The sequence below is a fragment of the Zeus faber genome (assembly GCF_960531495.2).
Source record: "Zeus faber genome assembly, chromosome: 12".
Classification (NCBI taxonomy): domain Eukaryota; kingdom Metazoa; phylum Chordata; class Actinopteri; order Zeiformes; family Zeidae; genus Zeus; species Zeus faber.
This window is the reverse complement of record NC_137196.1, coordinates 18,616,047-18,642,146: the sequence shown is the minus strand read 5'-3', so window position 1 is coordinate 18,642,146 and position 26,100 is coordinate 18,616,047. Positions and strand designations below refer to the sequence as shown.

At 46.3% G+C, this 26,100-nt stretch overlaps 3 protein-coding genes across 3 annotated transcripts in view; all 3 read left to right on the top strand.

The window, feature by feature from the left end:
• The first annotated feature begins 270 nt into the window (after positions 1 to 270).
• stam (signal transducing adaptor molecule (SH3 domain and ITAM motif) 1) lies at positions 271 to 18,125 on the top strand. The gene is made up of 14 exons (XM_080011489.1): positions 271 to 389; positions 1,283 to 1,367; positions 4,276 to 4,351; positions 6,578 to 6,673; positions 6,782 to 6,928; positions 7,608 to 7,698; positions 7,871 to 8,066; positions 9,747 to 9,841; positions 10,245 to 10,327; positions 10,594 to 10,681; positions 10,791 to 10,845; positions 13,627 to 13,780; positions 14,542 to 14,663; positions 15,357 to 18,125. Exons 1-14 carry the CDS (start codon positions 350 to 352, stop codon positions 15,574 to 15,576), a joined length of 1,548 nt encoding a protein of 515 aa, XP_079867615.1. The 5' UTR covers positions 271 to 349; the 3' UTR covers positions 15,577 to 18,125.
• A 457-nt stretch (positions 18,126 to 18,582) lies between these two features.
• tmem236 (transmembrane protein 236) lies at positions 18,583 to 22,535 on the top strand (the record flags this gene model as incomplete). Its single annotated transcript, XM_080010409.1, has 4 exons — positions 18,583 to 18,836; positions 19,472 to 19,544; positions 20,881 to 21,010; positions 21,892 to 22,535. The coding sequence occupies 4 exons, from the start codon at positions 18,583 to 18,585 to the stop codon at positions 22,533 to 22,535; spliced, it is 1,101 nt and encodes a 366-aa protein (XP_079866535.1).
• A 2,932-nt stretch (positions 22,536 to 25,467) lies between these two features.
• Positions 25,468 to 26,100, top strand: part of cacnb2b (calcium channel, voltage-dependent, beta 2b) — a gene marked incomplete at both ends in the record, with an annotated part of 31,597 nt that continues 30,964 nt past the window's right edge. The window contains one exon of the mRNA XM_080010408.1: positions 25,468 to 25,515. Within this exon, the coding sequence (XP_079866534.1) occupies positions 25,468 to 25,515 (48 nt within the window). The remainder of the gene's footprint in view (positions 25,516 to 26,100) is intronic.

The window sequence follows — 26,100 nt, the reverse complement described above, 5'->3', positions numbered from 1 at the left end:
GTGGACCTCAAAAAACCGTTTAGCCCCACTCGCAAAAGTCATTTACTCGTGTCAAAATCATTCATTTCCGATTGATTCGGCTTTTTGTTTCCCTTTTGCCTTGGAGTTGGTGGGTGGAAGATTCCAGAGGCTCGCGTTGAACGTGTCGTTCGCCACGAACGAATCGTTCTCGGGGTCGCGCACCCGCTGGTGCCGTCCGCCCCGCTTACCCAGAATGCTCTGCGTGTTGCCGTCCGTAGGAGTGACTGCGCCGCGGAGCGTCCGAGATCCGTCAGGTTCGCGCTACTATGCATTTTATTGTATGAACTTATACAACGACTGAAAGGGGAGAAGGCGGGAGACACCAGCGATGCCGCTCTTCACGACGAACCCGTTCGACCAAGATGTCGGTGAGTGGAGATCAAGCCGCCGTGGGCTGCTAGTTGCTTAGCGGCTAATGCTAGCATGCTAACGCGGATCCACTACGCCAGCTCGACTGTGCGCCTGCGACAACGCTCCCCGCGCAGCCGTCAGTACGACCTGTTCGCCCCCACCTGTTCTCGCCGTGTCACTGTCCGGTTTAGGTCCCGGACTATTTCAGCCCCGGGTCCGTGTGTTGGGATGTCAGCTGTTTGTCAGCCAGTTAAACCGGTGTAAACAAATGACGAATTTCACTTTGGGACGACATAGATGGATGTCGTTCGACTAGTGTCAGAGCATCCCTATAGAAACAATAGTCAATAAAAGTAAAGCAATAATAATAAGACATATCTGATTATTTGACAACACAGCAAACCCCCAAAACTCCCAAAAGATTGGGAATATAAAATTAACCAAAAAAATTGAAGTTTGGCAATATACAAAAAAGCCATAGCAGAATTACAGATAACAAGGTAAAGCGCAATTTAACAAGGTAAAGCGCAATTTAAAAGACTGCTGCCACGTTGCACTTACAGGAACCACTAATGCATCTCCAATATCTGCTTGGATTTATTGAGATCATTTTAACAGCTTACAGTAGAGCTACACCAGCTATCAAGCTTGTCATATCGCAGATCCTATGTAAGTGGAAGTAGATGTGGTTGCATGTGAAACCACATTGGCTTCCACTGTTTCCTCATATCACAGAGTGCTTCACCTCTTTATTTGCCTTAGTCTTTCCTACAGATCACTTCCCTAATGTACGCACACTCACTTGAGTATGTGATAGTTGCCGTTTTTTTTCTGTCGAGGTTTTGTACTACATTTGAAACCCTTCTGAATGAACAACCCTTGACTTTCCTTTTTGTTTTTATCCTTGCAGAGAAAGCGACCAGTGAAATGAACACGGCCGAGGACTGGGGCCTCATTTTGGATATCTGTGATAAGATAGGGCAGTCTCGCACTGGGTTGGTCCCTTCTTATTAAATTTGCCCTTGTTCTTCACAACTATGATCAAATCAATGTACAAGTACTCCTCACTTAACGACTGAGTTCCGCTAAGTACTAAGTTTTCAGCCATTACTTGAAGGTCCCGTTTCAATTGCTCAACTCACCGTGGTACGCTGTAAAAGAGCTTGAGATAGATGGATTTGACCAAATAGCTTAAGAAGGCTCAACAGGGCAGGACTCTAACTTTTAGAAGTGATTGCCAAGTAGGAAACCTTGCATCAGCTTTTGGTGGCCAAGACGGAAAATGGTATTTTTAATCATTGTTTTGTTTCATTGTTTATTACAACCCATGTTTCAATACAGTGGTACCTCAACTTACGACTGCATCTACTTACGACTAATCTAAGATACGAGTAGCGGTAGTCGCGAAAATTTGTATCGACTTGCGACCGACTGCTCCAAGATACGACCGTGGAAATTTGCAGTTGGCGCATCGGCGGCCAGTCAGCAGTCAGTCAGCGGGCGACCTACATCGTGTATTCACGTAGTTCGTGTCTTATCGATATTTTTTTCATATTTACTGTGTTTGGGGGAAAAAGAAATAGGCAATGATTTCCATTGAAACTTAGAAGGAAATCATAGAAAAATATGAGCATGGTGTATATGGGAAAAATTGCTTCGACATACGAACGTTCTTATAGAAGGAATTACAGTCGTAAGTCGAGGTACCACTGTATTAGGAAAGGGGAAAACATACAAATGAACTGAAATACATTTTTGGGTAATATTGTTTTTAAACAGTATCTTGTTTTAAAATAAAAAATGCAATCATCAGTATCTTGACTGAAGTCTAACTAGATTCTCTTTGTACAGTTTGAACTTCAGGTACTCCTCACTTAACGCTAGTGTAGTGAGTACTGACAGACTGGGAACGAGACTGAGACTGAGAACAGTGATGAGATGAGATGTATATAGTATACCGTATTTTCACGACCATAAGGCGCACCGTACTAAAAGGCACAGTCACAGTTATGTGTGCCATTACTGTATTTAACACACACATAAGGCGCACCGGATTATAGGGCGCAGGTTTTATATACCGGTACATATCCTCTACTACGTTTAAATACCTCTACTGCGTATTTAAAAATAGAGCGGGAGCAAAACTGAGTATGTTTGTGCTTTATTCATGTATTTATTACAAAGTATTAATCAAACCCATCGAAGTCATCATCCTCTGTTTCTGAATTAAACAGCTGCGCTAAATCAGACATGCCAGTTTCCCCTTCTTCGCTGTCAGAGTCACTTTCCGTGCCGTGCGGCTCCTCGGAAATGATGCCGGCTTTTGCGAAAGCTCGAACAACAGTGCCAGCAGACACGTTAGCCCAAGCATCTACAATCCATCCGCAAACTGTGGCGTAACTTGCCCGGCGCTGCCCTCCACTTTTCATGAAACTGTGGTCTCCGTCGGTCATCCATCGCTCCCACGCCGCTCGCAGCCTTACTTTGAACGGCCGGTTCACACCGATGTCGAGCGGTTGAAGTTCCTTTGTCAGACCTCCCGGAATAACAGCAAGCACAGCGTTCATTTGTTTCACCTTGTTTTTCACATCGGCTGTGAGATGGGCACGCATGGAGTCACAGATTAACAGCGATGGTGATGCGTGGAAAAAACCACCTGGTCTCCTTACATACACCTCCCTCAGCCACTCTTTCATCATCTCCTCATCCATCCAGCCCTTTTCATTTGCCTTAATAACGACTCCAGCTGGAAAAGTCTCTTTAGGCAAAGTCTTTCTCTTAAAAATCACCATAGGCAGCAGTTTCTGTCCATTTGCGTGGCAGCCAAGCACAACAGTAAACGACGCCTTTTCATACCCCGTTGTGCGTATCGCTACCGTGCTGGTCCCCTTCTTCTCCACCGTGTGATTCACCGGGATGTCGAAAGTGAGCGGCACCTCGTCCATGTTGGTGATGTGGCTTGGCTGGATGCGTTTGTCGGCGATGTGTTTGCTGCAGTAGGAGTGGAAGCTCGCCAGCTTTTCATTATAATCCGCCGGACGTTGCTGCGCTACTGTAGTCCTGGTCCGGATGGAAAAATGGCACCGTTTCATAAAACGAAAGCACCACGACGGACCTCCTTGAAAATGTTCAATTTTCATTTCTTCCGCTAGCGTTACTGCTTTTAGTGGAACAGTGACCGTCGAAACGCTCGCCCCACTCGTTCTTTGCTCGATGATCCACCGCTCGAGTCTTTCCTCCAACTCGGGCCACCTCGCCTTATGTCCGCGGAAACTCAGCTGCGTCTTCTTCACCTGTCGGAGTTCGTTTTCCATCTTCCTCCACTTGCGAACCATCGATTCATTAATCTTGAATTCTCTCGCGGCTGCTTGATTTCCATGTTCCTCTGCGTAGCTGATAGCCTTCAGTTTAAACTGTGCTTCATAGGCGTGTCTCTTTGCCATTTTAAGGGTTGTTAAGACAACAATGTTCTGCATAAAGCACATACCTGTTCTTTTATACACAATCCACGCCCACACTTCCCCCTTTAACGTTCTCATGGTGGTCTCAACAACGTCCGCAGTAACAACACACATAGGGTGCACCGCACTATAGGGCGCGCCGCACATTTTGAGGAAAAAAAAAGACGTTTATATGCGCCTTATAGTCGCGAAAATACGGTATATAGTGTATATAGTATAAAATGGTTGATGAGCGATGAGATGCTTGATACTGAGAAGCAGTGGTATTGTACGCAGTGTACAATACAGACTGTTAGAGAGCTGGTCGTAAGTCCAAACGTTCGTTAAACAGGTAGGTCATTAAGTGAGGGGTATCTGTATGCACTTTTGTATTTTAAATTTGAATTTACTCTGTTGTATTCTTAAGATTCTTATGATCATTTTGATTTTCATCATGTTCCAGGCCCAAAGAATGTCTTCGCTCAATAATGAGAAGAGTGAACCACAAGGACCCCCATGTGGCCATGCAGGCGCTCACCGTAAGCCAGTTTACAAGTTATTTTGATTATATGCCCCTCTACCGTAATGCAAGCCAGTACAGTAACTTATCAGAACAGTAATCTTGAGTACTGGGGTCCCATGACCCACAGGGGTCTACAACAAAACCAAGAAGAGGTTATTGTCACAGAAATCTTAAATAGGAATTTTCCTTAGTAATTATTAATAATTGTTAATAATTTATGGCAACTTAACTGAAAACTGTTTTTTTACAGGACTCTTTACGATTCTGTCTACCTATTGGGTCAACTATGAATTTATTTTAGCATGTTCTCTCGAGTTGATCGTTGACAACTGGAAAAATATTAGTGCAAATGAATTGCGTGTATACACATTTTATTGGGATATCTTGTTCTTGTTACATACACCAATCAGCCATAACATTAAAACCACCACTATTGCCACTAATATTGTGTAGCTACCCCTCGTGACGCCAAAACAGCTGTGACCTCTGAATGTGTCCTGTGGTATTTGGCACCAAGACCTTAGCAGCAGATCCCTTAATACAGTTTTTACACAGAAATTAGCAGGTTTATCCTGGGTAAACCTGCTAAAATAGCCAATTAAAGCCTTTCACATTGCCAGGAGAAAAGCCTTTTAAAATTGTATTTATTTGATTATTTGTTTGTTTATTTATTTATTTTTAGCTGGTCGACCCAGATGTTTACAACAAAGCCAATCAGAAGTGGAGCCTATAAAAACCTGTCTATTGCAGGGTCATTTGACCTGGGACTGAAACCTGGGTGTTTCCTTCCCACTGATGAAAAAATGTGTGTTACCAGGTTTTTCGCTCAGTGGGAAAGGGGTACAAGTCCTGTAAGTTGCGAGGTGGAGCCCCCATGGATTGGGCATGTTGTTCCATCACATCCCACAGATGCTTGCTTGAATCGGGCCCTAACCTGGGCCATCCACAGGATGTAGAAGAAATCGTGATTCATCAGAAGACGTCACCTTCTTCCATGGTCCAGTTCTGATGCTCACGCGCCCATTGTAGCCGCTTTCAGCAGAGGACAGGGGTCAGCATGCGCAGTCTGATCGGGCTGTGGCTGTACAGCCCCATACGCAGCAAGCTGTGATGCACTGTGTGTTCTGACACCTTTCTATCACAGCAGCATTAACTTTTTCAGTAATTTGTGCTACAGTAGCTCTTCTGGGGGATCGGACCAGACGGGCTAGACTTCCCTCCCCACGTGCATCAATGCCCATGCCCATGACCCTGTCGCCGGTTCACCGGTTGTCCTTCCTGGACCACTTTTGGTAGGTACTAAGCACTGCATACCGTGAACACCCCACAAGACCTGTCGTTTTGGAGATGCTCTGACCCAGTTGTCTAGACATCACAATTTGGCCCTTGTCAAAGTGGCTCAGATCCTTACGCTTGCCCATTTTTCCTGCTTCCGACACATCAACGTCAATTTGCTGCCTTTTATATCCCACGCCCTTGACAAGTGCCATTGGAAAGAGATGAGCAATGTTATTCACTTCACCGGCAGTGATTTTAATGTTGTTGCTGATCAGTGTATGATTTGTAAATAATTATTATCAGTGTTCCAATAGGAAAACTTATTGTCATTTCTGGAATTCCTATTATTTATTTTTCTCCTGTATTTAGTCTAATAACTCGTCCATACATTGGTAACTTTTTGTCCATTTTGGCCCACGCATAGTTAAGGCCACATGTAACCTTGCCACAAATAAGGCCAATGATTGACTAAATTGCTAAATTATTAGGCAATCAATTAAAAAAAAAAAAATTGGGGTAAAAACATTAAATTTGCTGTGAAATTGGGACACAGTAATAAATCTACTTGAAATGTATTAGGGCAGCCAGAACAATGATCGTAAACTTTTCTACCAAGTGCCGTGGTGATATCTTTATATTTGAAGAAAATCAGTCCACAACCAAAAATACAAAGGCTATACCAAGGGGGGCTCTGTGCCTGAGAGGTCACTGTTTGCCCGCATTACAGACTCTGCCTTTAAAGTGAGCTCTGGCTGCGGACCAGCCCACGTACACCCAGTGTTAATAAAAATGACCAATGTTTATTTTTATTGTAGATGTAGTCCCGATGCGAGCCTGTGCCCTACGGAAGTCGGAACACACTTTTAAATGACGTCTTGTGGAGCTAATATGAGTGATGATCCAGCTACTGGATTGCTTATTTCTCGCCTCAAACAGCCCTGATGATTCCTCTCTGTGTGTACAGCTACTAGGTGCTTGTGTTTCAAACTGTGGGAAGATATTTCACCTGGAGGTCTGCTCCAGAGAGTTTGCGAGTGAAGTAAGCAACGTCTTAAACAAGGTAAACAGTCATTTATTTACTGACTGTTGTTTTGGTGTTTCGGTGTTATGGTTGCCCTGCACCCAGCCGCTTCCTCTAATCATCCGCTATGGTGTGTTTGTCCCTCAGGGTCACCCGAAAGTCTGTGAGAAGCTGAAGGCCCTGATGGTGGAGTGGGCGGAGGACTTCCGCAACGATCCTCAGCTCAGTCTCATTTCAGCTATGATCAAGAATCTGCGCGAGCAAGGCGTCACCTTCCCCGCCGTGGGCTCTCAGGTGGGCGGATCCCCCTCCGTGTCAACCAGGATGAAACATGCCGATTCCTGCCTTACGTGGTCTGCTCAGCTTCATGAGGTTTAATGTTTCGTATCGCTTTGGCAATGAAGATTGATTCTCAAATTTTGAAACTGTATAAATACCCACGCGTCACAAGATTGATACCGGCTCTTTTTGAGAATCCTTAATTTAGAGTCCCGACAGGACTGCTGCCCCACTTCTGTTTCCCTTTCTCCTCATTTACTCATTATAAAAATTGTAGAGCCGTCGCAAATACCTTAATCTGCAGTGTTGATCAGTGGTTATAGGAAAAGAACAGCTAAGCTTTATCTAAACGCTAATATACAAGGTTGTATGTTGCCTTCTAATTATTCTTCCTTTTGATGTTGCATGAAATGGCAACTCCATTTTGGAGTTGTATAAGCCCCTAAGCTGCCAAACCTTTCAATTTTGCACATGTGCTTCTGGGTGCATTTCAAAACAATATTTTGTTTTCTGTGAGATACATGGTCTGTTTGTCCCCGTGGTTTTGAAAATGATATTTAATAGAAGTATCTTTTTTACATATTGTAGTATTTTCAAAACACTGATATGCTCAATGCTAGGTTTTAAGTTATTGGTGTTGACTATGTGTTGTTTTGTGGAACAGCTTAACCCCTGGCTCAATCAATGTTTTTAGGCTGCAGAACAAGCGAAGGCGAGTCCAGCTTTAGTGGCGAAGGATCCCTCCACCTCAACCAACAAAAAGGAAGAGGAGGACCTGGCTAAAGGTGAAACCAATGTCCGGATGACATTTGTGCCAGTATTCTTACCTTTTGGATCAATGACATAATACAAACTCTCACAATACAATAGCGGTAATTGACACAGTGTTTGCATGTGACAGCCTTAGCCTCCCCACAATTAAGCCCCCGAGTCTCTAAAGTCTCTGTCCTTGTGCAGCCATCGAGCTGTCGTTAAAGGAGCAGCGGCAGCAACCTCAGACGACACTGTCGAGCCTCTACCCGAGCGCCTCCGGCCTGCTGTCCTCACACAAAGCCGACGGCAGGAAGGTCCGCGCAATCTACGACTTTGAGGCTGCAGAGGACAATGAGCTCACCTTCAAGTCAGGAGAGATCATCACCATCCTGGATGATAGGTGACCGGAAAAAAAATAGGGATGTGAGGGGCTTGTTTGCCTATTCTGGATCTGTTTAAAATCGGATTCAAATTATTATTTTTTTTTTATAAATAATTTTTACAAAGGCGGCTCCGGCTTAAGGGAATCCGCCTTAGATGGAATGTCTTTTTTTAAGATTTAAATTTGCCCTGGGTGGCACAACATACAAATTCTCACCATGCTTGGCTCTTAATGTTATTACCAAAGTGAGACGTTTCTGGGTCGTATTTAACAAATACGTTATAGGATCAAGCTATTATTCTGTCTTGTATTCATTAAAAAAAAAGGAAGCTGGCTCTCAGACGGGAGCCAGCTCCCATTGTAAAAGCCGGCAGGGCCGACTCGCTCACATGCACATACGTAATTATTTTCTCCCTATGTGTCCGTGTTCCCCATTTCTCCAAACAAAACAATTAGAAATAATGTTTTATTTTAGATCATATTTTTTTATTTGTTTTCACTAATTGAACGAAACAAAAAAGGGCCCTGTGCCCCCCCCCCACCGCCGTGTTCGTGCGCTGTGTGCATATGTTCCGTGTCTTTTTTTTAATTCCTGCTTTACAAATCACAGACTGGCAAATAGTGTGATTTAAGATTTGACTGAGAAAACAACTTTCGATGTGTGTATGAGCCATGAACTGCAACTGATAGAACCATCTGCCTCTGTAAGGGCAGATCGTGGAGACATTTTAATCGCTCACGATCTAATATCGTCATAACGCACACCCCTATGTCACGCTATCCAAGTATGCTATCCATCTGAGCTTTAGCTTCTCCCTGTCTCCCAGCGGGCTCTGCTGCTGTGTGCAGTTGTCATGGCTCTTCACACGCAGAACGTAGACCCAGCTTAAAAAATCATCATCATAAGCTTCAGTGGGATATTATTTGATATTTTTCAGCCTGATGGTGCATATCTGAGTAAAGCGACGGTGTATATCGTACTGCAATATTTGTCTCATCCCTAACACACACACTCACATACAACATAGCATGGTAACAGAAGTGGGTGGTAATGCAACATTACCATTAGATGCGAGCTGCTCTGAGTTTACGCCAAAGAAAGAAGATTGCCCTTACATACATACCAATAAAGAAGGAATCCTCTTCAGCCTGTTTATTTTTTTTGTTTTTAGGTTTTTTTAATGGCCAAAACACGACCTTGCTCTATCATAAACTATTCTACAGTTTCAATAGTTGGAACAGGTCTTCCAGGTCCAAAAATATTTCACAAATCTAAATAGCGGCTCTCAATACTGGATCCGTTTGAGACCACTGCAAATTTTGATGTTAATCATGAATAATTTGTGTTGCTAAGTAACTTTCCTGTTGTGGGACTTGAGAAAAGTTGGCCGAGGGAAGCCTCGTTGCCCTTAAGCCAGAAGCAAATAGCTTGAAAATGAATGCTCTTCTAATTAATTTGGGGGCTGACCTTTAAAGGATTCCCTTTAGCTTTCAGAAATGGTTTAAAGCATTCATTGTAAAATGTTGTGAAACTTATAAAGAGCCAGGCCGAAGTATTTTTTTTCTCAGTGGTACAGCATTAAATCCATATACTCTTATTTTGCTGTGTATTACAGATGAGCTGGAAGAGGGAAACAGTCTAGTTCTAATGGTAGTTTTTTGTTTTGCTTTATTTTGTTTTTCTGTCCTTGGCTGCAGTGACCCCAACTGGTGGAAAGGGGAAACGTACCAGGGAGTCGGGCTCTTCCCCTCCAACTTTGTCACGGCTGACCTTACCGCAGAGCCTGAGATGAGTGAGTGCGTACACACACACACACACACACACACACACACACACACACACACACACACACACACACACACACACACACACACACACACACACACACTCCGGTTTCATTCACCATCATGGTATATGACCAGTATTACAAATCCTTCTCTTAAAATGGTTGAAGGACCACTGGCTCTCCAAAATGGACAATAAATAAAATGAAACCATACCATTCTCAATCAATAAAGTTCACTGAGTAATATAAGGGGAGGAGAAAAAAAAAGGATTTGTTCTTCTTGGCGGCCGGAATCTTTAGACGGTGACTCTGGTATTAAGGAGTCCTGTGCCTCTCAGGTCATGTTTAACTCCGTAGCACAGTAGATGCAGGCTGTCCCGACCGATTATTCCTTATTGTAAATCCACAGTTAAAACGGAGAAGAAGTCTGTGCAGTTCAGCGAGGACGTCCAGGTGGAGACCATCGAGCCGGAGCCCGTGTATATAGATGAGGTAATGGAGCGTGCACGGCTCAGCCTCATTAAGCTGTCAAGTGTTGCATTAATAAATGACGAGGTTCGTTCCAAAAATGGGAGAGCCTCAATTTGGATGGAGAAGCGTCCACTTTTACTAAACAAACAATACAGTAACATTCAGACAAATTGTGGTTCATTCTTTATTTATTTTTTTTATTTGACGACATTATTACAATTTTATCAGACTAGATCTTTTCAATATCCAAAATGTATTTTTTTTTTTTTTCTTTGAACCATTTTTAGGAGAAAATGGACCAGCTCCTGCAGATGATCCAGAGTGCAGATCCCACAGACAACCAGTCAGACGCTGTGGAGCTCTTACAGCTGGAAGGTGAGAGAAACAAAACTTTACCTCTCGTTTCCACCACATTATTTTTATTTTAAAGTGGGAGAGTTGATTAATTCTGCCTTGTTTTATTCTGTTTGTTTTGCATTTCTAGGTGCCTGCAACCAAATGGGGCCCCTCATCGACCAGAAGCTGGAGGACGTAGACAGGTGCTCTTTTCACTCTTCTTAAACACGTTTGTTAAGCCTAGAAAGTCCAAGTTCAAATTGCCGATGCTCTATTAGAGTTGAGCCGTCATTTGTTAGGATAAGTTTTAACTGTTTGCTTTACCACAGATGTTTTGTCCTGTGATAAAGGCTTAAAGCCCCATTCCTCCCCCCTCCTTATTGGGGGGAGGACTCCTGTCGTCGCTCCAGACTGCATAGGTACCTGCACTCTGTCGCGCGTGGGGCTCTCGTGGCTGGGGGGCCGGGCGGGGGCGCCATCTGCCGCCCTCTGTTCTGTTGTCCTCATGAGCGGCGGCCGGGAGCTGGCCATGGGCCTGGTGGGGCACAGAGCTGCCCAACATGGCGGAGGCGTAGAGCGGGCAGCTCTACACCCGTGGCTGTTTATTGTGGGTTGGGTGGCTCCGGCTACGGCAGGTGGGCGTGCTGTGGCATTGTCAGGTGCGGGGAAGGGTCCATTTGGCTGCTGCCGGCCTGTTGCGCCCCTGCTATGATCTGGATGCGCTTCTCCTATCTCTCCCAGTGCCAAAGTTATACTCGGCACATACACCACCCAATAGCCAGAAGGGGCCGGCCCCTCAGGGGCTTGCTGTTGTGGGTTTGGGTTGGGGTGCGGCGGGTGGTGGAGGGCCCATATATCTGGTGGTGGTCGGGGGGTAGTTGGTTTACGTCCAGGTGGCCTGTGGCTATGTGGATGGGGGCCCGTGGCTGGATGGGGCATCTGGTTGGCTGTGGTAGGGTGGGGCGGGGCGCGGTTTGGGTAGGGTGTCGGTCTCTCAATGCGGGACCTGGCTCCAGGCCTGCGCTCCGTGCCTGGCACCCACGGCCCGGGTTCTGCGGCTGCGTCTTGTGCATGCACATGGGGGTGGGTTGTACACTACTCACAAAAAGTTAGGGATATTTGGCTTTCGGGTGAAATTTATGGAAGATGTAAAAAGTTCACGCTACAGTGTTATTATATCAGAAAGTAGAGCATTTAAGTAGAAACATGCAATGGTGATTTCCTCTTCTCAAACAATTTATTGAAACAAAAGCCAACAACAGTGGTGGGTTTACCACAACAAAAAATGTCAATGTCTCAATAACTTGTCATGTGCCCTTGAGCATCAATTACAGCTTGACAACCACGTCTCATGCTGTTCACAAGTCGACTTATTGTCTGCTGAGGCCTGGCCCCCCACTCTTCTTGAAGGGCGGCCCTCAGGTCATTGAGGTTCTGGGGTACAGAGTGACGAGCCTCTACCCGGCGACTCAGCTGATCCCATAGGGTTTCTATGGGATTTAGGTCTGGAGAAAGTGCAGGCCACTCCATTTGAGGTGCCCCAGTCTCCAGCAGCCGTTCCCTAATGATGCGACCTCCATGAGCTGGAGCATTGTCGTCCATGAAGATGAAATGAGGCCTGTGTTGTTCATGCAGGGGCACAATGACTGGATCAATGATGTTATTCAGGTAGTACGGGCTTGTCACTGTACTATTCACAAAGTGTAGGGCAGTTCTGTATTGACTAGACACACCAGCCCCCGCTGTAACACCACCACCACCAAAGGCTCGTCTGGTGACAACAGTGGCTTGTGCATGGCGCTCTCCTTGACGTCTCCAACATCGTGGTGGCCATCATTTCTGCTCAACCTGAATGGACTTTCATCAGAGAACAGCACTGAGGCCACTGGTCCCTCGTCCAGCGTCAATGCTCCCTGGCCCCTGCAAGACGATGATGCCTGTGCCTGGTGGTGTGGTCAGGTACCCTTGCAGGTCGTCTAGCACGCAGACCACGCTGATGTAAACGGTTTTGAATGGTCTGATGTGAGACTTGAGTGCCTTTCACCTTCCTTAAATGTGCCTGGAGTTGAGTGGCATTCATCATTAGGTTCCACAGGGCACTGTTCACATTGAAGCGGTCTTCAGTGTGGGATGTGGCCAAAGCACGTCCACTTCTATGCCTTTCTGTGACTAACTCTGTTGCAACCTGCTGATGACACTCTAAGCTCTGTGGCCACTTCCCTCTGAGAACATCCTGTTTGAAGCCTCGCAATGGGAGGTACTGTTGATCAATTGTTAGGTGTCGTCTTGGTTTCATGATGTCAAAATGTGAACAGCATGATGAAGATGACTGTTTAAATACCAGTTCTAATTGAACCAGGAAATGTATTGGTCGATTCATGGATCAAACATCTGTTGTGAATTTTGCCGTTCAGCTCCTTGTTTGAGAACAGCAAGTTGTGCAAAAAGTACTGAACCATTGAACAGTTGGACATGTGCATTCACAAGTTTAGAGAAGGTCAAGTTTAGTTCACCTGTAAAGGATATAGTGCATCTTAGGTTCATCCTGAAATTTCACCCGAAAGCCGAATATCCCTAACTTTTTGTGAGTGGTGTATGTGTGTGCCTCAGGGGAGCGGGGTCTCCTTGTGCTCCCCAGGATTGGGTTATGCCGGGCGTGGGTGTTGCTCCGCCGGCTTCCGGCTTCTCTGGGGGCTGGGGGGTCTTCTGGCGCTGCAGGGCAGAGTGCTCTGGGCTTTCCTGCGGCCGTGGGGTGTCTGTACGGCCAGGGGACTCAGGTGGCTTCGGGGCCTTTTCCACTGCTTGGAGGCGCCACGATATAATACCGACCTTATACACCAGAACTGATTGGTATAAGTCTCGTACACTTACTGGTGGACACTTCACACGCACACACACATTCACACATCACTGTGATTTTGATATTTCTGCTAATGAAATTAAATCAGAAGACTGATTTACTGGTTGGTTTGGGGTTTTCCCAGGAAGCACTCTGAGCTGTCTGAGCTGAACGTGAAGGTGATGGAGGCGCTGTCTCTGTACGCCAAGCTGATGAACGAAGACCCCGTGTATGCCATGTACGCCAAGCTGCAGAGCCAGCAGTACTACATGCAGCAGCCCGCCAGCGCTGCCCAGCAGGTAATGACAGAAAAACACCAAAACTGACAGGAACATAAATTAGTGAAGAACTGCATTTCAAACTAATTCTGCATTTGTTACTTGAATTGTCAATATCGAATAACGTGTGAAATTATATTTCTAGGCAATGTAGTCGGGCTGGGCAATATAGACAAAATCAAATATCACAATATTTTTATACCTCAATATCGATAATTTCATTTTATTTTCAGTTTTATTTTAAACGGCTATTGGTGCTTTCATGAGATATTATTTAAACACAATAAATATTTCAGAAACAATTAGTAATGTGGATATTATGACCAAGCAGGAGAGCTCGAACCAGGGTTCTTACCAGGTCCTTGAGATGCTTGAAGTGCTTGAATTTTGTCCTCAGCTATTTAACTACTGAGATCCCTTTAAAATAGCCCCTATTGTGCTGAAGGGCTTGAAAAATTCTTGAAAAAAACAGGATCACTGGAAACCTGTGATTTTCCCTCGTGTTTTGTTATTTAAATCATAACGTGATTTCTTAACATAGATTATGCCATATATAAATATAATCCAGCATGGTTGGAAATAAACACTTCTAAAAGCAGATGACAATGAGATAGATTATATATATATATATATATATATATATATATATATATATATATACACACACACTGTATATACCTTCCTATTTCACAACCTGTAGAAGAGTCTATGAAGTCTTTCCAGCTAGAACAGTGTATTTATCTGTTTCCCGCTTCTGCGTCTGAATCACACTGGTTCCTCAGGTCTACCCTAATCAGCCCGGTGCAGGGTCGTACGCCATGAGCGGCTCGGTAGTCCAGGGCTACACTGTTCCCATGGAGACGCTTCAAGGAGGGGCCCCGATGCCCGGCCAGCCGGCCCCCAGGTGAGCAGAAAGGTTCCTCTGTTGTCCTGTCCTCTGATGTTATCTAATATGTGCTACAAATATGTATAATAAACACTAGAAGCCCAATTCAATATGGGGGGGAAAAAATTGTCCATATGCAACGATTGATCCACATTTACATCTTTTAAACTCTTAAGGCGGCGTCATTCTGTACAAATACACTTTGTTCTACTATCCAAATGTCTCGGTTCATTTAGATGAATATATTCAAAATATTGTACGTTTTACCTGAAATCTCTTTTGCTTTCTTCACTCTTGAACTGTTTTACCAATCTCCCACCTATGACCATTTAGCATTTTCAAAAACGTGATAAAGGTAGTTGAATGAAAGCTAGTGCGATCCTGATGCTTTATTTCACTTTTAAATACAACGGTTGAAATTTTAAGACCAATCACAGCTGCATCTCTGGGTCCCCTCTGCCGCTTGACAATTACCTCACACTGCAGGATATAAATACACTTGAGTACGCTGTAAAATGTATTTCACGTAGCAGTTAATTCAATAACATTCATTAAAGTGACACTTGTTTTCCCGGCAGCCCTCACTTGCCTTGCTTTGTTTTTGTTTTGTTGTTTTTTTTCCCTCATATCCCGTGAGTCAACGTCCGGTAATCGATTCGGAGGCGATCGATTTTGACCTTGTCTTGACGGCTGCTTGCTTGTTTTCCTCAGCGAACTGCACATGTACATGGGCCAGGTGCCGATCTACGGCGCGGCCCCCGGCCCCATGGCCCCCGCCGACATCCAGTCCTACCAGAACCCTGCCAACGTCCCGGGACCCCCCCCAGCAGGCATGAGCCAGGCCCCCAGCTACAGCGCCCCCTCCAGTCAGAGCATACACCCCCCCACAGACACCCAACAGAACCCCTACCCAGAGAAAGCCCTGCTATAGGGCCCACAGTGCTCGCATAACAAACACACACGCACACGCACGCACGCACGCACACACACACACACACACACACACACACACACACACACACGCACAGCACCAGACTGCGGTCAGAAAGTAGTTGCAGATAATCCTTAGCATTTCTTTTAGCCGGAGGCACTGAGGTTTGTTGCGTTCAAACAGGTGAAATTGCGCCCATTGCACGATTTCACCGTTAAATGCTTCACGTCTGTGGTCCCGGCTCACCAGTGTTGACGGCGTGCTCCATGTGGCCCCGTGCATATTGACATTTCAATCAGATCGGACGTAATGAATCCCGTTGCCGTGGTATTTACACGGAGACACCCAAACAGCAGCCGTGCATTTCCTCCAGAGATATTATGCTTCATATCGTCGCTTTGCAGGGAAAGCATTGGGGTAATATGATCACAGCCTTCTCTTAAACCCTGGAAGAGCAAGTGGGAGTAGTTTATCGCAATCCCTCGAAATAGCAAAAGCAAAAATAAATGAATAAATGAAAAATGTAAATCCTGAGTTGAGGATGGACCTGTGAATCACACATTTTATTTGCAAATACTATGTGACGAAGGTCTGATACATATGCAAGTGTCCACGCACACACAACACACACGACGGAAGTTCCACGCCTAGGTCTCGCAGTTACAGCAACACATGCATTTTTATTACACACACACACACACACACACACACACACCCACCCCGCAGTCTGGGCACAGCCGTATGTGACGACCCTCACTCACACACTAACACGGAAGTCAAAAAAAAAAAACAGACGTGACATGCCACGTCCTTCCTGGCTCCTCTTAAGCTCAGCACTAATTTCCACAATACACCCAACATGGCGTTAAAAACTTCTCTTTGTTAACTGTTTTAAATTTGGGGAGAATAAGTACACTACTTAAAACAATGCTGAGTTAAGCTACTACGTTCTGCGTACAACCTCAACTTTTAGAAGTACTGAAAACTGAAGACACTTTTTTTTTTTGGGGGGAGGGGGAAGAAGGAAGACGAAGACTAGCATGCACGTGACCTTGTATATACTGTATTAAACTCATAGTGAATCCACATCGTGGCCTCGCGTCAGGGTGTGTGTGTTAGCACCGTTCAGTCTGGGCCCCACGGAGGTCGCCGGTATATCGCCGTCGTTCATTTCTTTCCTTTCTTTGCAACGTGAGCGGTTTGGAAGAAAGCTCAAACTGGAGCCCCCACTCCAGAGCCGTGCTAACACTCATTCCACAGACCTGGCCGCGACGGGGGGTCGAGCTGTCTGAAATCCCCCCCCAAATGTTTTTTAAGCATCTCTTTAGTCAGTGTTGAGAAATGGTTTAGTATGTTTTTGAGTGCATTTTAATTTATATTTTGATTCTTGTTATGGTATTTTAAATGTACAGGCAGTACCCGAAGTATGTAATGATTGAGAGATCAGAAGAACATGTGATATTTCGCCTGTTGTATATTGCGTGTTGTATATTTTTTAGTTGCTTGTGTACAAAGTGGAGTTTTGCCGGAGCTCGTACTGTACCGAGTTAAGAGTGATGATCAATTGAAATCCTTCTGCGCGCTTCAAACTTTCACGTCCGATCAAGTTCTATCGAGTTATTGACCCCCAAGTCCGCACCGGCCATTAGTGGATTTAAGATTCGTATACTTCAGAGACACTACAAAATGAGAGAGCCAAGGTGAAAATTGGAACGTGTTTGAGATGAAACCACGTTGTGTTTGTGAAATGAAGTAAGTTTGAAGCGCTGGCGTCTCACAGGAATCCGTGAGATGCTTTGCATCACAGTTATTTGATTTTGCCACGAGGCAAGGACCCAGGTGTTTCACACTATGTTCATATTTATCTCACTTTATTCTTACTTGTTCTCAAAGCAATCAGGCTTTTTTTTTTTTTTTTTGTTTAATATATATAGACCTCAAACAGAAACAAATCATCTCAATTTCGATCAAAGTGTAGCGTCTGAGGAATAAAGCTTATGTTCTACTTCTCGCGGTGCCCCCCTTTTTTGCCTTAAACGCTCAGAAGACACCACTCAGCATCGGCTCAGCAACTGTCAAAATTGTTTTGCGTTATTTGAGTTGCATTTGTGAGCTTTTGTTCAGCTACCCCGGGTGCGTCCTTTCACTCAACACTCCTCAGACAGTGTAAATGATGCGTTGCGCCCTAGAGGGAGGATCGCGTCATTCGTAGCAGGTATTATGGAACAGCAGGACCATACGCCAGTGAGCCACACCCACAGCAAGTTTTTTTGCACCGAAAAGCCGAGTTGGACTGCAGCCCCGACGACATGTTATTGTACAGGATTGCGACGCTGCCTGTTAAGTTTGAAACAAACCCACCTCATTTTAAATGTTCTGTTATGAGTTGTACTCCGCTGTTTGTATGTACTCTTTTAACCATACTTATGAATTGATATTCACAATAAAAAAAAAATAACAGGCCAAATGTACATAATATCAAGCTGTGCCCTTGTTCAATTTGTCTGATCCTCTTTGTTTACTTCGTTTTTGATCCTTTGGCGCTTGCTCACTCTGCCTGAAAAGTGATGTTGGCGCTCCCACAACAACCTCCATGACCTACCTGATTCTCCCACAAGGTGGCGTTGACACGTGAAACTTTCAGGGGCCTTAACAAGGCTATGGGAGACAGAAATGATGACCGTGCAGAAGGGTTTTATTTGGCATGACTTTTTACAATTCAGCTAAAGACTCGTGCCTCGCGTGTGTACAATTCAGCAAATGGCCTCAACATAAATTTCTCCTTGAAGTTTAAGAGAGTCTTTTTTTTTAAACTTTTTTTTATTTTTAGTCGTCTAGTAAAAAGGAGCCGCGTGACCACCTCATTACCTGGATAATAAAAGAATAAGGGCCTGGGTGGAAGCAGAGTCAGCGGGCAGAGTCCAACGGTGGGTTCACCGCACTCCGTGTGGGAGATGCTGGCTCGTGTCACAACACAGGGTTCGGACCCACGGCTCTACCTCGGCCATGCCCTCTGGGAAAACCCTGAAGCTGGTCCTGCTGGAGGTGCTGCAGTTTGCGGCCCTCAGCGTTCCCGTTTTCGTGGTGATGGAGAGGTTTGCGGCCCTGATGCGCGACATAGAAGCTCGGAATGAGACGGCGTATTGGCTGGTGGTGGCCACCTCCGTTGCCTACGTGACCTCCGTCACCCTTCTGGTGTGGGTCCCCCTGAAGTTCCTGATCCTGAAACGGCGCAGGTTCAGCACCAGAATCAGACAGTGGTGAGTTTAAAGTTGAACGATTCTCAATGCATACAGTTTATATATACACAATGTAGGGAAAACTTCAATTATTTTGAGACGATGGAAAAACAGCATAAGGCTGATTAAAATAGGACTTCCCCTCAATGAACAACGAGCTGAGACCCGCACTCTCATTTATTGACATTAATTTACATTTACTTAATGATAGGCTCCATATTTTTTCAACTCAGACTTATTAAAATGTTTGCCATTTCCAGAAAACCTCATAGTCACATCTGCCTCGGTTTATCTTTGAACATGTTTTGATTCACAGTAGTATCACATTTGATTTAAAACTACTGTTTTCAAGTACCGCAGTACATCCAAAGTATTTATAACCCTACATTTTGGGGAGAAAAGAATGAAGCAGTATCAATAAAAAAAAAAAACGTTTGCGACTTTTTTTTATAACATAACATTTGTCTAACTACAATGTGAGCTCCCCGTTATAGGAGATTTATTTTTAGGCTTAAATGCATTCCCACAGTTCTAAATGATGGGAACCAACATTATAATAAAGCCTCGGGTAAAAAAAAACCAATAAATACAAAAGCCTAGCCTTTAAGGTCCAAAACACCAAACGTATGCTTGAATCTTTCTTTTTCTCTTCCCAGGAGACCCGCAGCGTTGGCCCATGTCATCCTGTGTACGTTACCCTGCTTCGCCGTCCTGCTCGCCGGCTCCAAGGTAACATCAACAACGCTGATGGCCCCTGTCACCACCAAAGTATCTGTTGTGGTTCTGCCTCTGTCATGCTCCGGCGGGGTCCTTCGAAGGGTCATATTAGTCGCTAACAGTCCATTTTTGGCACGCGCTCAATTTATGACCCTGTTTGTGAGGGAATTTGTGCACGGTGGCGTTCTTGTAAATCACCATAATTATTCACTGTCTGACAGCTGACACGGCACATTGTTTTAGTGCAAAACACAAGAATCACAGGCTGAACCGTCTGCCGTCATCTGAATTTGAATTCTTTGACTACTTCAAGATGTTTATTTACCACATGCATATAAATGCGATCATACATATATGCAGTGGAATATCATTGCAACGCACCCGGAGATTATGCACAATAAGTACTAAACTGAAAACAATCGCTAACCTAGTTACTACCTAACTGAGTTAACTGATTCCTAAAATGTAATGCAGTTAGTAAATAGAATTATAAAAAATTCTATAAAATAAGACTCAAAAAGGTAAAACTGAGCGGGGGTACAAAATAAAAATAAAGTGAATAGAGTTATGTATATAGAATAGACTATTATGTATGTGCAGATATTTGCAGTAAAGTGGCGTGTGAATAAAGAGAGGTAGTGTGTGTTGAGATATACAGTACAGTTATACATGGGGGGTTATATATATGGGGCCTATATGAGTGTCTCAGTGGGGGCCCCTGGTGAGTTCAGCATTGACAGTCCCTCATGTCTTGCGGGAAGAAACTCCCGTCTCTTCACTTCACAGCGGGAGGTGTTTATGGGCAAGATCCAAAGTATCCACCGCAGAGATGTGTTGGAGCAGAAACTAAAAACTCTCTTCCATGAAGCTCTATAAAGCCTTAATAAACACAAAGAGGAGCAATCTGCCTCGAGTCACAAGACTTGTACCATCTGTGTACTCAGTAACCACTTCAGAACGTAACGGGTTGACCATTAACCCCGCTCAGTCGCATTTGGAAAGTAAAAGCTTTGAATGAAGTGCTCCATGAGCTTCGGCGAATTCATTAAAATGAAATAAACCCGGCTTGGCACGACAGAACTTGTCTAAAGAACTCGTTGCTGTGCACACGAAACATCAAGTGGTGACAACAACACCTTCCCAGGGAGACGCGGCCACAGCATTTACCAGCGTCGCCGTGCCTCTAGCGACTCTTTGCCGTGCGCTGGAAGCTTTCAGCAGCACCCCAACGAGCTCCATCGCAGCGGCCCGTCGGGCACCGCGGCGCCGCGAAACCTGCGGTGCCTGGACGTCAAGCATTCCGGTGGAGAGGTTTGATGCGAGTTTGCCGCTGCCCGGCGCTCCCCAGGTGCAGGTGGACCGGGGGCTGCGGCGGGACCTGTTCACCGAGCTGCCGCCGTCCCTGGTGCTTTTCTGCCTCATCTGCGTCGACGTCATCGAGAGGATCCGCCCGTTCAACCTGACTGGGAAAGATAGAGGTAGCGTCCGTTTGCACCACTTGATTTTAGATATTTAAAAAAAAAAAAAAATGGTAACGTTGTTTGCCACGAATCTTCATCTGCTTAATTTGTTTTATTGACTTGACATTTGTTGCCATTTGTTGCCAATGAGTCTCATTTAGGTGTGTGTGTGTGTGTGTGTGTGTGTGTGTGTGTGTGTGTGTGCGTGCGTGTGTGCGTACTTAATACCGTGCATGTGCCACATATGCACGGTATGGGATCTATCTAATGGGAATCCACCTAGTAACGAACTTCCCCTTCGTAAAAACACAAATAAAATGAATTGAAATGACTTTCCGTATATTAAGACGTAGAGCAGGTTATCTCCTTCCCCACCTGTTGCGTACATTTTTAAATGTCGTCGTTTTCTTCTTAATCCCGTTTGGCCCAAAAGTACTTGGGCAAAACAACGGCAACGTTTTTTTTCCCATTTTAACGCCCGAGTCACTGTTCTTGGTGGTGTCACCTGTCTTGGGCGCTATATTTACAAACCTGTAGATAACTTTCTCATTTACCATTCTTCATTCAGGCATCGGGAACTCATTACTCATTAAAGAACTAATTTGCGACGACGTGACACCTTTCCCAAAGCGTCCCCGATACGAGAGTTTTAGTTCGACAAAACCCGGCTTTGAAAATGTATGAAACTCAGGGGCGAGAGAGAGAAAAAAAAAAAAAAAAGATTGATTAATTGAGATCCAATTTCTCCATTTGAAATGAATGTATGATCTGTCTTAAGATCACGCTCTCAGGATATTTCTCCCACCCTGGCTTCCTTCCAGACACCTGCGTACATCACTGACCTACTTCGCCCTTATTCTATATAAACCGCATCGTGCGCTCTTTCCCTTCGCCACCAGGGGGCCTGGACGCGGACTTTGACGCGCGGAGTTCGGGCCTCACCCACCTGGAGCAGGTGACCACCGTGTCGGCGCAGCTCTACCTGGACCGGGCCCAGGACGCGGCGCCCGCCCCCGGCCCCCCGCCCGAGGCCCCGAACGGCGCCCCCTCGGGCGGGCGGTACGATCCGGCCGACTCCCCCGGCCCGTCCGCGCTCACCTCCCGGGCGCCGAGCGTCGCCTATCTCTACTCCTCCACCCCCCGGTCCCGGTCCCACTCGGGGCCGCTCGGCTTCCTGTGGGCCCGGGACGGGCGGGCGGAGGTCGTCCTCGACGGCTTCCTCTTTTGGCTGGACACCGCCGAGATGCTGCGGGCGGCCGGGCAGCCGGAGGTCTTCTACTCCGGCTGGGCGTTTGCCGTCTTCGCCCTGGCCTTCCTGTCCTGCCTCCGGCTGGTCGTCTCTCCTCGCGACCCCTTGCTGTGCTCCGCCGGCTTCGCCCTCCACGACCTTCCCTTCTTCGTCCTCCGGGCGGCTCTCATCGTGGTGTTTGGCTACGTGACGCCTGTGCTGTACGCCGCGAAAAACGCGCTGGCGTGCCTGGCCTATGTGTACTTCACCTTCCTGTGCCGGCTGAGGATATTCAGGAGGCGCAGTATGTTCTGAGGAGAATGTGATGAAACGACTCGGGCTGGTTCTGCCGCGCCCCAAAAATATTTCAAACAAACAAGTCATATTTGTAAGCGAAATGTTTCCTGGGGCCTGATTTTATGCGATAAGCTTCAATCTAACTGGTATTTATTCATGCTTTCTTTTATTTTTTGTACTAACGCCATTGTGTTTAAATTAAATGTTTATGTTTTTGAGCCTTGGGAACGATGGAATAAATATTGCCACACTATTGACGGCAGTAGTTGATTTAAATATGTCTTTTAACTGCATAAAAGGCTTTTCAGCTGCACCCATTCATGCCTTGTATAAAGAAGAGAGATTTGAATGTTCACAGTAGACCCTCTAGCGACCCTCAGTGGTATTTCAAGAGGTTCCAAGGGGTCCCCCGGATGCTCAGTAATAGTTTAACTTCCACCATTATTCCATTTACATCTGTTTTGATCCTAGTTTCACAGTTTTGCAGCTCCCTAACTGTAGTATAGATCGGTATGGAAGTTCGGACTAAATCACATCCAGCAACGAAGACCGTCGCAGATTGTGGCCCCAGTGACTAAACGATCCAGGTTCCTCGATAATGAAAACAGTTATACTTCTAGTTACCAGAGGACCTTATTAGAAGAAGAATCTTTACTGATGACACAACACACCACATGGCCCACCTCGGGATGGTGGCCTCTGCATTTGCCCCATCCTGGCTTATCCTTCCTCCCGTTGGGCAGCATTTGACAACGCACCCAGGGACCTGGTTCCAAATGTCAATTGCTGGTCAGACGATGATGTGTGCATGTTTTTGGTGGGGGTCCTTACTGATGTTAGATGGAGGAAACCCCATGTGAGCACAGGAAGAACATGCAAACTCCACAAAGAAAGGCCCCTAATTGGGAGATAACCCGCCGCAGCGCAGTGCCAACAGCGCTCCAGGAGGGAATCGAAACCCAGGATATTCTTGCTGTGAGGCAGCAGTGCAATGCACTGTGCCACCGTGCCATCTGGTCAGAGGTCCAATATTGAATGCATTCCAGATGCAACATGTACCTCACCTGCAACATCCGGCAGCATCACGTGGCCCGATAGATATTCTTATACTTTCCAGAATCGGCAGGTGAGCGGCAGTGCTTTCTGTTTTCTTACCGCTAATTTAACGGCGTGTCCTTGGCTCTGGCGAAAAAATAAATGCATCCCTATTTTTCAGCCTGCTCGTCCGGCCTCCCGTGTTGGTTTAATGTGATCAGCCTTATAACTCATCGGAGTGCAACCTTGGCGCCTCTGTGTGTTTTGTGTGTGCACGTGTTTCAAAGCGGGATGACACAGTGATGGCGCAGAGAGATGCCCGAGTATAATCTGCCGTCCTCCACCACGACAGCCCTGACAGAGTTATGCCCCATAGAGCGTTGGGTCTTTGTGCCCCTGACGGATGAGCCAGGGCGGAGAGATAAAAGTACGAGCAAGTTGCCAAAAACCCGGGCGCCCGCCGTCTCCTCCGAAAACGAATGCGCCAAACTTGTAGCTGCATCTTTAGTGACATATCAGGGGTAAATTCGAGGTACAATTTTCACCCGGAGCAGATGCCACACCGAAAAGGTGTTCTGAGATATAGACGGCGCTGGATTAAGGGTACAGATGACTAAATCGTCCCTGTGAGTCACCCGCGGCTGAATTAAGCACCGGGCTCGGTGTGTTTTCATCTTCAGTATTGTGATACCCGCTAATGGAAACTAAAATGAACCTCGCTCCCTTGATATCCCCCACAGCCACAATCATGACTCCGCTCCTTAATGAATCACCTCGTAATCTCCAAGGGGGCGAAGCACGACTACAGACGCCGTGGCTGGAGTCTGTAAGATTCAGTTAGAAGGGGAGAAAAAAAAAAAAAAAAAGGGCTTTCTGCCGCAAACGTATCACTCGCAGACTCGGGGGGAGCTTTGCATTGATTTGTTCAATTTTAACTTCATAGTCAGCGTTTGAGGGGGGGGAAAAAGGGGAATATAATTATCCACGGTGCCTCTGCGGCCCACTCAAGGAAACATGAGAGGAGAGGTTGGGAGAAGGAAGCAACGAGCGACGGATAGAAAGGAGAGAACTAAGCGGCAGGCGCCTCGGACAGACGGGGAGGTTGGGATGCGTGGCAGAAAAGAGAGAGGGCAGATAGAGAGATGAGAAGGAGGGGCGGAGGGCTTTGTAAATCGGAGGGGTCGGAGGCACATTTGAATTCAGGCTGTGTGTCTCCTGCGCTAGAGCCGAATGTTACCTACTCCGGCATGGCAACAGGGAGAGAGCGGCGACTACAGCCCCCTCGACAGAAAAAAACCCAAAACAAAACACAGTGACTCAGGTGGGCAGGAACGCCCCCCTCAGCACAGGACCCCTGAGGAAGAGGAGGAGGAGCCTGGGGGGAAGAAAGGGGAGGAGCCTGGTCGTAAGAGAGGGGGCTCTCGGGCCTGGGTGAGAAAGAGGAGGAGTTTGGGTGCAGCGGGAGGTGGGAGCAGCCAGAGAAGGAGGTGGAGGAGAGAATGCACAGGACGCCCCCCCCCCCCCCCCCAAAAAAAATCTACGAATGTGGAGCTGCTTCCCTAGCTCAGAGGGAGGGCAGAGGGAGAGAAACATGACTGAGGAGAGACGAGGGCTCGGCGGCTTCTGTTGCCTCTGATTGGACGTCTGCAGAGAGAGAGAGAGCGAGAGAGAGAGAGGGGGGGGGGGTGACTTTTACCTTCTTCCTCCACATTCATCCAGATTCGAGGGAGGGTTGAGGACTCTGTGGTGAGGTCAGATGCATTTTTCCTCAGGATTCCACCCTGGAGCCGCTGCAGGTGGATCCACCTGTGCCATGAGGATCCGGGGCTGAAGAAACCCCCTCTCCGCCCGCCCACCCCCCTGAGAGGCTCTCCCAGGGGCCTGCCCCTCTCCTCGGTCTCCCCTGGATGTCTTCATGTATTGCTGTGGGCTGGGACACTGGCGGAGAGTCCAGTCCACCTATGTAAGTGAGCATCACTGCATCCCTTGCAGCATCCAGATCCCATAGCAACAGTGGAGTTGTTATGTGGCAGAGAAGGGAGAGAGGGAGGGGGGGGGGGGGGGAGAGAGAGAGAGAGAGGATGGACTGAGAGAGGAAAAAGAGAAGACATGTACACTAGCCTGGGCTTAAAGAGTAAATAATGCATATTTCTGTCCCAGCTGTGAGAGAAACGCATGCATATTTCATTTTGCCGTGAGTGTCATCCCGAGCAGTGATATTTTATTTTATTTTTTTTTTTTCTGAATAACACTTGCCGCAGATGCCTTGAATTCATTCACATTTAAGGACTTGCATGCAGCGATGAAACATTCTCCTCTGTGTGCAGTATTAAAAACCGGCGCTGGTGTAGTTTGACAAGACGTTGTGTACAACGGCAAGCTCTGACAGCGGTGCCCCTAAAATACTATAAAATAAAAGTCACTCGCACCTGAGGTGATTATGCACATCCTTCATTGATCCAAGCTGCCTGTAAACCCCGGAGCCTGGCTGCGGTTCGAGCCAGAACCCAGACAGACAGTGGAAGTGTCACAGAGCTTCTGTATCTCG